The sequence below is a fragment of the Belonocnema kinseyi genome, chromosome 9, assembly GCF_010883055.1.
Source record: "Belonocnema kinseyi isolate 2016_QV_RU_SX_M_011 chromosome 9, B_treatae_v1, whole genome shotgun sequence".
Classification (NCBI taxonomy): domain Eukaryota; kingdom Metazoa; phylum Arthropoda; class Insecta; order Hymenoptera; family Cynipidae; genus Belonocnema; species Belonocnema kinseyi.
The window spans coordinates 127,217,194-127,232,247 of NC_046665.1; the positions used below are offsets into that span (position 1 = coordinate 127,217,194).

The following is a 15,054-nucleotide window of genomic DNA, read 5'->3' on the forward strand; positions in this document are numbered from 1 at the left end:
TACCATAACATTAAAAAGCCCTTTTTATTGACAAAAAGTGATTTTTTCGAAAATTATTTAAAGACAAAAGGTACTCGATCACAAGTATACTCCAAGATGAATAAGAAGTATTTGATCAAAATGTTAATATTTACCAAGTTATTCGCATTTTCCCTTCTTTTTCCCATTTTTTCTATCACCTGCTGTATCTTTGCCAATTTAAAAGAAGGTGTGCTCAAAATTAGTACACGAATAAAGTAAGTCTTGTGCAAAGAATTGGCGTCAGCCACTTTTTGTTAAAACAATGACTTATTCTGCTATACATAATCATAATCAGTGTCACATTCTCAGCTTTTGATTATCCTAGAAAGGTGTAATAAAGGTGAATATGATTATAAAAATTAAACAACAAAATCGCTTTACTTTAAAATATCCATTATTTATCATTGTTAAAGTTTATGTTTTATCGCGGAGATACGTTCGATCTTTATTACCGTGACGAATGTCAAGTTTTCCAGGCCCAGCGTGGGTCATTGGCGTAGGCATTACGATTGCATTTTTATTGCTATAGAACTGCATTAAAAATGCACCACGAAGAATTTGTAATGCCTACGCCAATGACCCACACTGGGCCTGGGAAACTTGACATTCGTCACGGTAATAAAGATCGAACGTATCTCGACGACAAAACATAAACTTTAACAATAATAAATAATGGATATTTTAAAGTAAAGCGATTTAAGTGGGACGATGGTCGTGGGGGCTAAAGCGTAGGCTTTGGACCCACTCCCTTCGGCTTGCGGGTTCGATTCCCGCCTCGCACTCTGGAAGAGTCTCGGTGGCCCATGCGGTGAACACTAGCCTAGCAAGGAAGTTGTTCATCTCCGGAGAGTCGTGGGACCGGTACCTCTAGAGAAAAAGGTTTTCTCTATGTACTTAAGGCTGTTGCTCTTGGTGGTTCGGATCCCACCTTAAACTGTAGGTCCCCCTTCCACCACCAAGTAAGTGTGTGGAGGGTGTGTAAAGGAATAGAGAAGGTGTAAGAAAAATGTAAACCCTTAGGGGACACATTAGAAGCTTCCATTCCAAGTAAAGCGATTTTGTTGTTTAATTTTTATAATCATATTCACCTTTATTACAACTTTCTACGATAATCGAAAGCTGAGAACGTGACACTGATTATGATTATGTATAGCAGAATAAGTCATTGTTTTAACAAAAAGTGGCTGACGCCAATTCTTTGCACAAGGCTTACTTTATTCGTGTACTAATTTTGAGCACACCTTCTTTTAAATTGCTAAAGATACAGCAGGTGATAGAAAAAATGGGAAAAAAGAAGGAAAAATGCGAATAACTTGGTAAATATTAACATTTTGATGAAATACTTCTTATTCATCTTGGAGTATACTTGTAATAGAGTACCTTTTGTCTTTGAATAATTTTCGAAAAAATGACTTTTTGTCAATAAAAAGAGCTTTTTAATGTTATGGTATTTCTTTAATCGATGTTTTCTCCAAATGTATCAATTTTATCAAAAAATGATATACAAATGAAAATATGCATCTCTGGGAGTGGGCCAACTTTTGTTTCAAACTTTTTCCTGTAAAATCAATTTCAAGAAATTTCACCTGAATGTCCGGCGACTTCGAAGCATCCTGGCAATACTTTTGCATCCAGGTAAGTGCCTGGCAATGCACAGGTGCTATTTCTAATGTCAGCCCCTACATGTACACCAATTTTCAACCTTATCCGAGTCACGTTAGTCAACTGCCAAAAATTTGCACCTTTGACAGGTCGCCACAGGTAAACGCATCCACTCACACCTGTCAGGCACCCGTTTTTTCGTTCCTCATCATCAGACGAACATCTCATGTGAAAATTGGCTTTATCCGTATCACGTTTCCATTTACGTTGTGAGCCCACGGTCTATTTGCTGCTGTCGTCTGCTACGGCGCCCTTAGCAGAAATGGGAAAAAGACAGAATATGATTTAGTTCGAGCTATAAATCGGGACACCATATTTAAAACAATCAGGGGAAAAGTTAGAAATTTGCTGCAGGTAAGAGCTGCAACGGTTAATGATTAAACATTTCGGCGATAGTTTCCCTGAGATTAGGAAAATAAGTCTGAACTCGTCGAACGCGGCGCGCTGAAGTGAGCAAATTTCGGTAAAACATGTAGAATCAACAAAAACATACAGAAAATTTGTTCTGAATGCGATATATTTCCTCCGAAATAAATCACATTATTGTAGACGTATTAGAACTTATTTAATACCATTTAGCAAAAGCGCAGAATGTAACCTACGGATGGGTATCCCCATTTCTTACGTTATAGATTGCACAATTATGCGGTATATAATGTAAAAACTTGCAATATACGATATCACGATTCTGCGATATTATAATGCAATAATTACGATATATAGCGCAGGAATTACGATATATATTGTAATTTATGCGATATAGTTTTCAAAGTGTACCAGGGTTTGTTAAGTGTCGCTTCACTCTAGATTTTTTACGTAAATTTCATGTAATAAAAATAAAATATTCACACCATCACTAATGTTTATTTTTTGACGTAAATATTTAAAAAAAAAATAATTTATATAATTTTAGTTTCGAAATTGATTTTTTAATATTTTATTTATTGAATTTAGTTTATCATGAGATAAGTTTCAACATTCATGTCTTGCTTATCAAATGTAGTTCTTTTCATTTAAGGCCATGTGATGAGTGGGTCGCGTGACCAAGAAGCACTATGTATGGTGGGTCTAGTCCTAAATTTGTGTGATTGTGAAAACAGTTTTTTTTGTAAACAATATTTTTTTGCTTTTTTTTCACAATCATTAAAATTTAGAACCAGACCCACCATAGTGCTTCTTGTTTAGTATCTCAAATTTTCAACTTGATGTGGCGTTTCGTGTGATAATAAGTTGGAAAATAAAAAAAGTGGCGGTAAGGTAGGAATCTGGTCACGTGACCCATTCATCACATGACCTTAAGAGAGGAAGCTTATGCGCCGCCATGACACTTAGCGGGCATTTAAAAGTTCAGGGCATATGTTTGTTAAAATGTACACTATCGTACCCAGTTTTAATGTAAAGGTGAATGCAAATGGTGTGCCAGTTGCCGAATTATTGCATAAAAAAGTGGGAAAAAATACCAATTGTCAGTTTAAAAGGTGGTTAACATGCAGAAAACAATGTATCAGAGGGAAAAAGCAACAACTTATTGACCGGTATGTGGAATGCAGGTTACGTTTACATCGCGTATAGTCTTAACGTTTCAACAGTGGAAAAATAGTGTTTTTCATAAAAGTGAAAAAATTGTATGATGAGAAGAAAATATATAAAAATGTTGATGAAGCTTTTTTTCAAAGAAATGCAGTTGAAAGTGAATCTATCATTATAAGTGGGTTGTCAGTTTTGAAATTCAAGTAGCTTGCAAATTACCGAAATAAATGCGAAGGCGATTTTTTTTTAGTTTGATCATTTCTCTCTCTCAAAATTTGTACAATAAAAGAAATAAGATTTGAAAATGGTGAAAAAATTGTTTGTAATAAATACGTCAAACTTAAAGAAATTAAAATATTTTTTTATCCATGTTTTTCTATAGAGTACTTATAAATCAGTGTGAATTTGACAAATTTTGAGGGAAAAAAATCCATCCAATCACTTAAAATATTATGAATGTCGTATCACACGATAATTTAAAATGTAAACTTGATTTTTTTAGATATATTAATTATTATTATTATTGTATAATAATTTATTTTAATGCTTGAATTTGCAATGTAAAGAATATTAAAATGCAGCTTTTTTTAAACTTCGTGGAATTTTTCTTATGAGAAATTTACCACATAAAAAATGTGAGAAAAACTTCTGATACCTGATAGTCTTTCTGCTCCATTTTTTCTGTAACGTCTTTAGATTCCACATTCACAGCCAAATCCTCTCCATCCAGTATCCTTTTTTTATCAGTATACTTCTCCTCAAGGGATTTTCTTTTTTTTCCTCCAATCAGTAACTATAACAATACACATTTTATTATACTACCTGAACAATGTGTTACAAAAAGTTTTTGATATGCGACATTCAAAATTTCTTGTTCGACAGTCCTAGAATATATAATTAATTGTTTCTTTTTACCTTAAAATTTTCTTGCTGGCTCTTACTTTTAACAGGATTGGGAAACTTTTCGGTTGGACCACTTTCTCCCACGAAATGCAATGAGCAAATGTGAGTATCGTTGTTTACGTCCTTTATGCTCGCAAAATACTCATCTCTGCGCGCACATAACCTCACCCACATATCACTTTTACTGCATTTCACACAACTTTTAATATGTTTTTTAAGTGAAATATCGGGAATTTCCCCCTTTCGAAATGTTAAACAGGGTTTTGGAAATGTTACAAAGTAATAATTACATTCCAAGTAGGGCTTGCACCGAGTGTCACTTTTACACTTTCCAAAACAGCACCTCTTGTGCGCACCAACCTTTTTTGTTTTAAATGGATTTTCTCCTGGTGTATGAGACATTTTTTGTGGGAAGTTTTTTAACTGCCAATTGTTCGAAATAGTTTTTTTTCGTCAATGTTTACTATTCCCGCATACGTTTTATCGAAAAATAGTCCTGAACTTACACAAGCACGGATAATGGTGTATTTATACGCCTGTTTATTGGCGCTGTAGGAGTAGATGTTGAGCTACTGCGCTTGCCCGGCGCAGCGACTCTTATTAGTCATCGTTGACGCGTAATTCAAACCGGGTATAATTGACAATTATTGAAATTAAGCCACATCATTATTATAAATTGTACATTAATATCAGAAATTACGTAATTTGAGATGCAAGGTTGAAAAAAAAATAACAGCGAATATATTTTTTAAATAATAGCACATTTTCTTTCAATTCAAAAGATGAATTTATATTTATGAACAAAGGTTTTTGAAGAACAAAAATGTTTATTGGACGAGTCGTATTTATAACGAAATTTTTGTAAGATTAGCTAAATTTGTTGGGTGCAAGTAGACACTGGCTCAATTTTTATTATCAGCAATGATGATTTTTGTTCATTTGTTCTCATTATGAGCATTATTATGTGACGTCTTTGAATTAACCCTACATGGATTCTGCGGGGGACAAATGTGTCCCACGCGAAATTCAATTAATTCTACTGAGCAAATATCTCTGATGTTTTGGTGCAGACCCTAACCATAATTCAGTTCGACTATCCTAAAGTGCGGTGAAATGGTTGATGTTGCCGGTTGTTCGCTGTCTGTCAAGTAAAAAGCAAATGCTGAGCGCTTGGGGCACATTTGTCCCCCAGAGGATCCGTTACGTTCGAGCTTCGTCAAGTTAAGTAAATTTCATATTTTAAGGCAAATAAACACATTTGACGTAAATTTACATTATATCATGGTATTTTAATGTTTCGAATTGATTTTTTGTAATTTAAGTGAAAATTATATGTAAAAATTATTAAAAATGTGATATATATCAATGTAACGTTGTTTTCTTTAATTTTTTCATACAGTGCTCATAAATTCCAATAATAAATCAATTAATAAATAACAAATGAATAATTGTTTTTTTTTTTTATCAAAGATGTCCAGAATATACAAACTAAAAAGGGCCGATGCTGTGACTACAGTTTCGCAGAAAAGAGAGAGAAGTTGCCTAGGTTTCTTACACGATGTAAATTACGCGTATATGGCTTTTTAGGTTAGAATAATTTACCAGTATTCCTAAAAATATATTGAAATATGTACACATTGCAAATATTTAAATGAACAAATGTAACAGTATTTCAAAATTATTTACATAACTGTGTTCCAGGAGGCACTTAAAAGCAACATGCTTGAATATTACGTTACGAAAATAAAACACTGCGCTCCATTTGGATTATTTTGATTATTTGTATTTACTTGGATACGTTCGAAATTATCTCATTCCATGGAATTTAAGGAAGCGTGTTACCTGTTTTCTACGTAAAATATTTGACTTAGGTATTTTACGTAAAAAAACCTCAAGTTACGCGTAACTGCACATCCCTGCACTTCGTGGGCTCGTACAAAGATATTATAAACGTAGATGCGGTACTGGGCGCCAGAGTGGGGAATTATATATATAGGACAGCACATTTTCTGCCCTATCGAGGTGCTGCCATGTTGACATATATTGCTACATATAAACACGGAACTACGGAATAAATGAAGCTTCGGCTGAAAAAACGTTGTATCAACACATATTTTGTTTCCATGGACTTCTATGTATACAAGTTGTTTTTTTTAACTGTTTCTCTATTCCGCGGAAGCGCTGCGATCGAAAATTAAAAATTGAATTCTGAATTAAATGTCAAAATAGTCGAGGTTATTTACTTCCATTTTTCGCATCTCTCTTAATGAACCTCGTAAGTTTACATATCTAAATCTAATTTAGAATTTTTGAAGGATTTGAATAGAAAATTATATATGTTCAAGAGTGTCGACAAACAATTTCAAAATTGAATTTGGCAAATTTCAATTTGAAAAGTTTAGTTTAGATTCGTTTAGATTATTTACAAATTTGGTCCTGCACATATTGTAAAATTGCAAATATAATTTCTCGTCTTTTCTTTAAAAGAAAGGAAAGAAAAACACTTAATTATATGTGTAATTGTAATTCAAAGTTTTATTTTTATTATATTATAAAAATAACTTTAACCGTATTTTTTAGTACAATTTCTGATCGTTATTTATCAATCATTTATTTATTTTATTATTTTTGAATATTATATTTGCTGTTACCGATTCTTGACGTTTTACTCCAGCCTCTTTAGCCCTTTATTTCTTCCTGCGTGTAATTCTAATAAATTTAATTTTCTTTTTTTACCTTTGTTCAAAACTTTAATGTTAGAATTATAGAAAGGTACATTTTTGAAGTATATAACCTTCACTATTTTGACATTTCTTTCCCAATTCAATTGTCGCATTTTCGAACACAGCGCTTCCGCGGAATAGAGAGACAATTAAAAGAAAAACTTATATACATAGAACTCCATGGATACAAAATATGTGTCAATACAACGTTTTTTCAGCCGAGGCTTCAATTATACAAAAAAATTTACCAACAAATTAATATACAATAACACGTGTATTTTAATTGACATTCCGATTTTTCGGAAGAACTTTTGTGAGTTAAAAAATACTATATACATTTTCAACCAAAATATCTTATCCAGAAATATATTTTGTTTTAATTATTGATATTTTAAATTTAAACAATAATGTTTAAACACTTCAAACATTAAAAAAGTTGTTTCTTTGGTGTAAATATTTGATTATTTCAATTTAAAATAATATTTGTCAAAAAAAAATGTTTTCAGCACTTGTTTATCTCGAAATGTCTTTCTATAATACTTTTTTAAACATTAAAAATATGATTTTTCGAGAACATTTTTTTATGATTAAAAAAAAGACTACCGAAAACATGGATCAAGCTTCAGATCTGAAAAAATTCAGTGATATATACATGTCAAACTTTTCTAATCTCAAAAAATATTTCTACTGCTTTACCGTCATATTTTATGTAGAATGAGAAAACAAGAATTCGACTTCGTAGTACGATGAGGGCAGCACCTCGATAGGGCAGAAAATGTCATGTCCTATATATATAATTCCCCACTCCGACGTCCCGTACCGCATCTACGTTTATAATATCTTTGGGTGGGTAGAGGGGAAGTGACTTTTTTCGCCGGACGCGCCGTCTATATTTGTGGTGGGTAACTAAGCTCGCACCGCATCTACGTTTATAATATCCTTGGCTCGTATCTATATTCTCGACTAATTATATTTGTCATAAACCAACAAGATATATAGAAATGAATCCTATGTAAAATATTAATTCCACGATTCATTCAGAATTTATTGTCCGTGAATTGTACCCTAAAATAAAAAGAAGGCGGATAATTGGAAGAACATTTCTTTCTATCTCTTTTAGTTTTATGACTTTTTTGCTGACTGCAACCAATTGACATTCGTGTATTTATACCATGCAAACGTAACAACCATGTCTTGATGCCAAAGTTATTATTATAAGAACTCTGTATGAACCTAGACGTGACTCCTCATTAGCGCAAGTTCCAAGAACGAAAAAAACACCACTGGTTAAAAAGATAGATGGACATTTCCATCTTTTTTTAACTAGTGTAATTGGCTTAGTTCACGGAACTTAATACCTGTTCTCTGATGATGTGTCGCATCTAGAATTATAATATTTTTATTTGAATCGAATAGTTGAAAATACAAACAAGTAAGCAGAGGAAGAAGGCTTTTTTGAACATTACAAAACTAAGGTACTAAAACTATTTTAAATAAGGTTTTCATCCCTGGTTGTGTGTGACGTCACAAGGTGAGATTTGGCAAGATGGACGTACGCTGGTAGATAAACAAGAGCAATAAATTCATGGGACTAAACTTTATTTTTTCAATATCTTCTAAAAAAAGTATTTCTCGCGACCAGCGTAGTGGCAAATTATTTTTTATTTTGCCAAGACCACTTAATGAAATAATAAAATCATTAATGGTATCATTAATTTGATTATGCTATCAATGGTACACATGGTACAGTGGATAGGAATAGTCAAGTGGACATTTTCGTTCTTCCTGTCAAACTTTATGTCAAATATTGAGTAACTATAAACGTTATCTCGACAACTGACAATTTATAAGTATACAAAATATTCAGTTAAAGCGTGGAATTACACATCATTTACTGGAATTTACTTGTTTGAGTAATTTAGCTTTAAAAGTCTAGGGAAGCTGTGACTAACCTCAAAATGGCCGAGGATATTGTTGGCGAGGAGCAGTTAATCCAAAAACACAAAAAAGAACGAAAGGACTTACAAGGTAACCTTCGAAGTTGAATTATTTTATATTTAGTTTAGTTTAATTTTCTAGAAGAAATCGTTTTTCATTTTTAAATACGTCAGGTTCATCATTTATCTGTATCAAGTTTATATTTTTTACGTTTCCAATATGTTATTAGATGACAATTTTGTTTACTTTTATTTAAAAATTTATTCTGCACTATTTTTAGAATTATTATACAAAAAAGGTTTAGGCGCTTTTAAAATTGGAATTCTTTTTTTAAAAAAGAAGTGTAAAGAATATATTGATAGTATATTGTCTCTAGTGCAATAAAATATTTATCTGAAATAAAATCACTTTCTCTTTTATATTTTCTCTACATTTTGTAATAATTCTTTCAATATTTTAATATCATTTTATTAGCTGACAGAAAAAGTGAATTAAAAAAAGTTGGAGGAGCAAAAATGAGTTAACCTTAATTTACATCGCGTATTATTACCGTTTTTGCGAAAAACTGAAATATTTGTAGAAGTATTTTTTGAAGTAAAAAATCTGATTCATAGAAAAAAATAAAATATTGAGTTTTTTGTTTAAAAATTATGTATAATTTTTCACAGAACGGAGCTTTCATAGAAGTTTCGCAAATTTATAATAAATAACGTTTTTTTCAGATCTTAAGGATTTTATTGATATGTTTAATTTAGAAAGCGTTAGGAACTTATATTACAAAATATTCTTAAATATATAAGAATTTCTTGAATTTGTCTCTAAATTACCAAATAGTTGAATTTTGAACTAAAAAAGATCAGTTTTAAATCAAAAAATGGATCACTTAAATTGCTAGTTAAAATACTTAATGTTCTACCAGGAAAAAGCAAATTTTCAACAAAAAAATATTACTTTTCAAACAGAAGGATAATTTTGTACCAAAAAAGACGATTTTTCAACAAAATACATGCATTTTTAACGAAACAGTTGAATTTTTAACTAAAAATGAAAAATTTTCAACCAAGTAGTTGAATTTAAAACTAAAAAAACATCCGCTTTTAACCATAAATAGAATTGTTTAATTCTCAACAAAAGAAAAAACAATTTTTAAGAAAATAGCTGCATTTTCGATCAAATGTGATAAATTTGCATTATTTTTAACTATAATGATGAGTCTTTAACTGAAATAGATGAATTTTCAACTAAAATGATGAATATTTTATTGACATACTTAAATTTTTAACGAAAATGATACATTTTGAAACAAGAAAATTAATTTTTTGCCAAAACATTCAATTTTAACCAAAAATGGAAAAGTTACATTTTCAGTCCTAAAAATTAATTTTTAACCACACTTATGAATTTTTAATTAAAATAATTAATCTTTAACTTCTTTAATAATCTGATGAATATTTCACTGGAATACCTGAATTTTCATCCAAAAAGATAAATTTTCAAATAAGCAGATTAATTTTCTACCAAAAAAGACGGGTTTTCAACCAAATATATGAATTTTCAACGAATTAGTGAATTTTATTACTACAAAGACCAATTTTCAACCAAATAGTTGAATTTTAAACTAAAAATATAAATTTTCAGCCAAAAATGGAATATTTAAATTTTTATTGAAAAAAATTAGTTTTTTACCACACATGAATTGTTATATAAAATTATGAATCTTATGAAAAGTTGAATTTTGAACCCGCAATAGTTACGTTTTCAGTTTGAAAAAAAATAATTTTCTAGAAAAAAAACAACTTTTTTTAAAACAGAAAGATCAATTTTCAACCAAGAAAATTAATTCCTACTAAAAAAGTCGATTTTTCAAATGCAAAAGATATTTATTTCGAATAAAAATTGAATTGTCAAATTGACAGTTTAAAAAAGTAATTTTAACCTAAAATTGTGCATTTTTAATGAAAGTTATGGAATATTTAACTGGAATAATTACATTTTCAGTTGAAAAAAGAATAATAATTTTCAAGAAAAAACAGTTTTCAACAAAGTACTTAAAGTTTGAACTGTAATAATTAAATACTCAGTAGAAAAATTAACTTTTAGCCAAAGAAAAAATGAATATTCAACAAATCAGCTCTGTTTTTCACCAAATAGATTGCATTTCTTAAAGACTTTCCAATTGAAATAGTTTGATTTGTAACGTTAAAGTTGGGAAATTCTAAAATTATGAACTGATGCCGATCCTTCAATCATTATTTATTTTAAAAAAATTTAAAGTACGATTCAAATTAAAAAATAATTATTAAAATTATATTTACAGTTAATCAACTAAAAAGCTTTTTTATCAAAAATTATCTATTTTAAACGCTACTAATTTTTAATTAAGTTTTTAAAACTGCATTTTGCAATTCTTTTAATTCAAATGTACGCTTAAAAATTTTTTATGGAAAATGTTTAAAGTAAACGATTTTTGAATTACGCATTCTAAACTGAATGATATCATCATTGAAAAAGATCAAAATTAAACTAATTATTTTAAAAAAAAATGGTTGAAATCAAAGTTGGGCGGTTTTTTTAAATAATAAAATGACAGATTACATAATAATCTATCATTATTGAATTATATTGTTTCTTTTCTGAATTTTTAACTTCTTTTTGTCTGCAACGTTGTTAACTGATTATTGCTCGGATGACTTTTTTTTACACCGCTTTTGATGTCGGGCCCTCATTTTTATTCCTATACTGATGGTTCTGTAATTATTTCCGATAATCGAGAAAAACGATGGGAATATCATTATAGGTCTGTACTGCAGTTTTCCCATAATATTTTTTCGCAAGGGTATAAAACTGTTTCCAGCCCAAATCCAGTCCCTGAAGAAGACGATATGCAAGGGCAACAAGAAGCAAAAGAAGGAAGTCACCGAGGAAATAGTTCGACTCGAGTCAGATTTGGATCAAAAGCAGGATGAAGAAATGGCGAATTTCAAACTCTCCCAAGTAAAAATAAAAATAGATGACGGAGGAAAAGATTCAGACCCTGAAGAAGACACAGAACAGGCCGAAAGTGAAAGTACAGAGGAGAGTCGTCAGCCTCAGCGAGTTTCGAAAGCAAAAAGAAGACGAGAGAAAAAAGCAAGTGAAGAAAAGGAACGAAATCGGAGAATAATCGAGGAGGAAGCGGAGAATATCTTCGGAAAAAGGAACATGGAGCTGATAGCTATCAGAAAAATCCTCGTGAAACGTGACCTCGTGATTCACGAAATTCCGAGTGATGGTCACTGGTAATCCAAATTCCCTCCCCCCAAAGAAAAAAATAATTAAAATGATACAACTATTTCGAAAGAATTAAACGTAAATTTTTATTTTTCAGTCTTTATAACGCGGTGGCCCATCAACTAACTCTTTTAGGATTGTCTCCTTTCGGATTCCAGGATCTGCGATCAAAAACTGCCGTTTACATGAGAGAGAATATGAGCGACTTTCTACCTTTTATTACAAGTTCGAAATCCGAAGATTTACTCTCTCCAGAAGAATATGAAAAATATTGCGACAATGTTGCCGAAACTTCCGCCTGGGGTGGAGCCGTTGAGGTATTTTTAGTTTCCTCAGAGACTTTTATCTGCGAAAAATGTACCTGTTTATCATTTTTTAATTTTTTATTTATCTTTCAGCTCCAAGTCCTGTCTAAAATCCTGGAATGTCCAATCGAGGTGATTCAAGCCACAGGAGTTCCGTATATCGTAGGGGATGAATACGAAGGCATCAAAAAAATAGTACTGACTTATCACCGACACATGTACGAATTAGGCGCGCATTATAATTCTGTTAAAAAATTCGTCGCTATTCATTAAACCCGAGATTTTCATTTCTACGAGATTACCTGTTTTTACTCCTTCATGTATCAATTAACTGTTTCACGAAATAAAGTGACCCTTATTTATAGACAGTTGCTTATTTGGCATTGAGAGAGACAACAGATACAATACATCGAGGCCGCTGGACCGGAAATTTCATGAGACTGGGAAATGACAGTGAATTTATTTTTTGTCTGGGAATTTTACAAATTTTTAGAAAAAAAAATCGGTTCAACTTAGATTTCGATCGTTTCTAAAAATAATGAAATTGTTATTTTGGTCAATTATGGTATCATTCAGTTCTCAGGTCCTGTGACGTATTATAACTATGTTACTTATACTTATATTATTAATCATCGCTATAGTGATACTAATCATTCATATTACTAATTATGAAAGGGAAGGATTATGTTTTTATAAAAATGCACAAACTTGGGCATATTTATCATTGTCCACAATGTTAAAATCAATATTTTAAAAATCGCTGTACAAACCACGCAGTTTGTACATCTTGACTTTCAATACACCACCAAAATACAATGATTTCTCATCCACAAATCTTCGACCGCTGCTCATAAAATTCAGCCACGAAACATTAGAGAGGGTGGCACAATGACCAGTTCCTTGGACTCAAGGTACTGCACCCCCAAATCTACACCTTCAGATATAGACACCTGGATATACATAGAATTCAATCGTTTCGTCCCCTCGCCGTCAAGTTTTTGGTTCTGGTCACAATGGAATCTAACATACATAGGCCCAGGATCAGAATCAAAAGCCAGTTTATCTCCAAATTTCACATTGGGCGGAAACTGCTCAAAAGTACGGGGGAGAGTAAAAAATTATCTACACTTTTGTCAAAAAATACTCTTGAAATTCCTGCACTGCCTTCTGCGCATGCGTTTTCACTCCGACCCATGATCCAACAAACTATGGTCCCGCCAATTCAATGCTCAAATACGTTCGACTTGGAGTGAACCGACGCCCCCCACCATACTCACTGCATTGGCGCGAATGGAAGGGGAAGCCAACTGCCGCACTCGATCAAAGATGTCAGAAAGGTCGGGTGCCCTAGGGTGCCGAATCTGATTGGTTGTCTTTTTTTTACTTGCGCCTGGCAGGACCATGCTTTGTTGGATCATGACTCCGACTCCGACCACAATAGTTGCCATGTCACGTTAAAACGTTTTTTTGCACCCTCTGACTTCAATTTGTTTGGGCCACTAAAGGATGCGTTACGGGGCGAAAGCTCTGCCCTAAAGTGCAACGAAATAATTCTCTAAATATTACATTACTCAAAAGACTCGGTTATTTGGAAACTCTTTCTAAATGGTCGAAATAGATTTTCAGCATAAAAGTAGAATCAGTGTTGTGCTTCGAAGATTCAATCGAACTGAAGTCGATTAGAATTTCAAATACCGTTTAAATAAAGTGCAACTTTACTCAGAAGATCGCTTTTGACAATACCACTGTCAACCATAATTACCCCTGAGTACCAGCAGAAAAGCCGAGCCTACCTGTGAAGTTACAAGCTCTTTTGACAATACTTATTGTCAACCATCGTTGCGGTCAATCACCAGAAGGATGATCTGCCCCACCTGTTAACCAGTAACCACCAGCACGAATACCTGTATCCTTCCGTACCAACGACAACAAAACTGACTGAGTAGGGAAAAAACAGTTTCAAAGGCATCTTTAAATATTCCAGTGATCCCACGTCTTACCATTGCAATTTGGATTATAAAAATTGGTAAGTTTTAGAACTCAAAATATTTAACATTTCTTAAGAAAACTCCATCATTAAGAGCTACCTTTATTTTAAGGTGGAGATCTGGAATGAAGAGTTTCTGCTACTTGTGAGGCGCCAGTGCAAATCAACTTTACAAGAAAAATACCAGTAAATTTAAAAATTAAATCAAACACAATCCTTTTCGATAGTTTTCAAATCAGCTCTCTTTAAACTTGTAATTTCCTTAATTTAATAAAACTTTTTATTATTGTATATTCAGTTGCATTTCAAGTTATTTGTAGATTAGTATTTAGTTATCTTGACCCTCGGAAGTTATTCTCGTCCCTGTTTCGAAATCCTAGATTTCGTTAAAAAACGAGATGCCTTTTAAACAATTATTTTTAACAAGGTAAGTTTCTTCCTTTCAAGATTTAACACAATTTAGAATGCGTAATTCGAAAATCTTTCAATTTAAAAATGTTCCATTTTAGGTTTTAATTTTTAGGCTCAAATTTTAATTTAAACATTTTTATAAAGGAGTTTCAGACTTGAATACCTGTGAATATAAATTAATAAATCATTTTTTAAATTAAACTGTACATTAAGATTTAAAAAATGAATAATAATTGATTTCACAAGACGATTCGAATCAGATTCAATTGGAAAATAATATTAATTAATATAAGTGCTCAATTGA

At 31.7% G+C, this 15,054-nt stretch overlaps 2 protein-coding genes across 3 annotated transcripts in view; one reads left to right on the forward strand and one right to left on the reverse strand.

The window, feature by feature from the left end:
* Positions 1 to 4,597, reverse strand: part of LOC117179558 — a 35,150-nt gene extending 30,553 nt beyond the window's left edge. The window contains exons 1-2 of the mRNA XM_033371475.1: positions 4,129 to 4,597; positions 3,869 to 4,006 (exon numbers count right to left, since the gene is read on the reverse strand). Coding sequence (XP_033227366.1) covers positions 3,869 to 4,006; positions 4,129 to 4,518 — 528 coding nt within the window. The 5' untranslated portion in view covers positions 4,519 to 4,597. The remainder of the gene's footprint in view (positions 1 to 3,868; positions 4,007 to 4,128) is intronic.
* Positions 4,598 to 8,165: 3,568 nt separating this feature from the next.
* Positions 8,166 to 12,714, forward strand: LOC117180331 (deubiquitinase OTUD6B). 2 transcript variants are annotated; one of them, XM_033372772.1, is made up of 5 exons: positions 8,166 to 8,314; positions 8,771 to 8,867; positions 11,632 to 12,055; positions 12,145 to 12,364; positions 12,446 to 12,714. In XM_033372772.1, exons 2-5 carry the CDS (start codon positions 8,798 to 8,800, stop codon positions 12,623 to 12,625), a joined length of 894 nt encoding a protein of 297 aa, XP_033228663.1. In that variant the 5' UTR covers positions 8,166 to 8,314; positions 8,771 to 8,797; the 3' UTR covers positions 12,626 to 12,714. The 2 variants fall into 2 exon arrangements, with proteins under 2 accessions (XP_033228663.1, XP_033228662.1); XM_033372771.1 differs by lacking the exon at positions 8,166 to 8,314 and adding an exon at positions 8,363 to 8,689.
* The last annotated feature ends 2,340 nt before the right edge of the window (positions 12,715 to 15,054 follow it).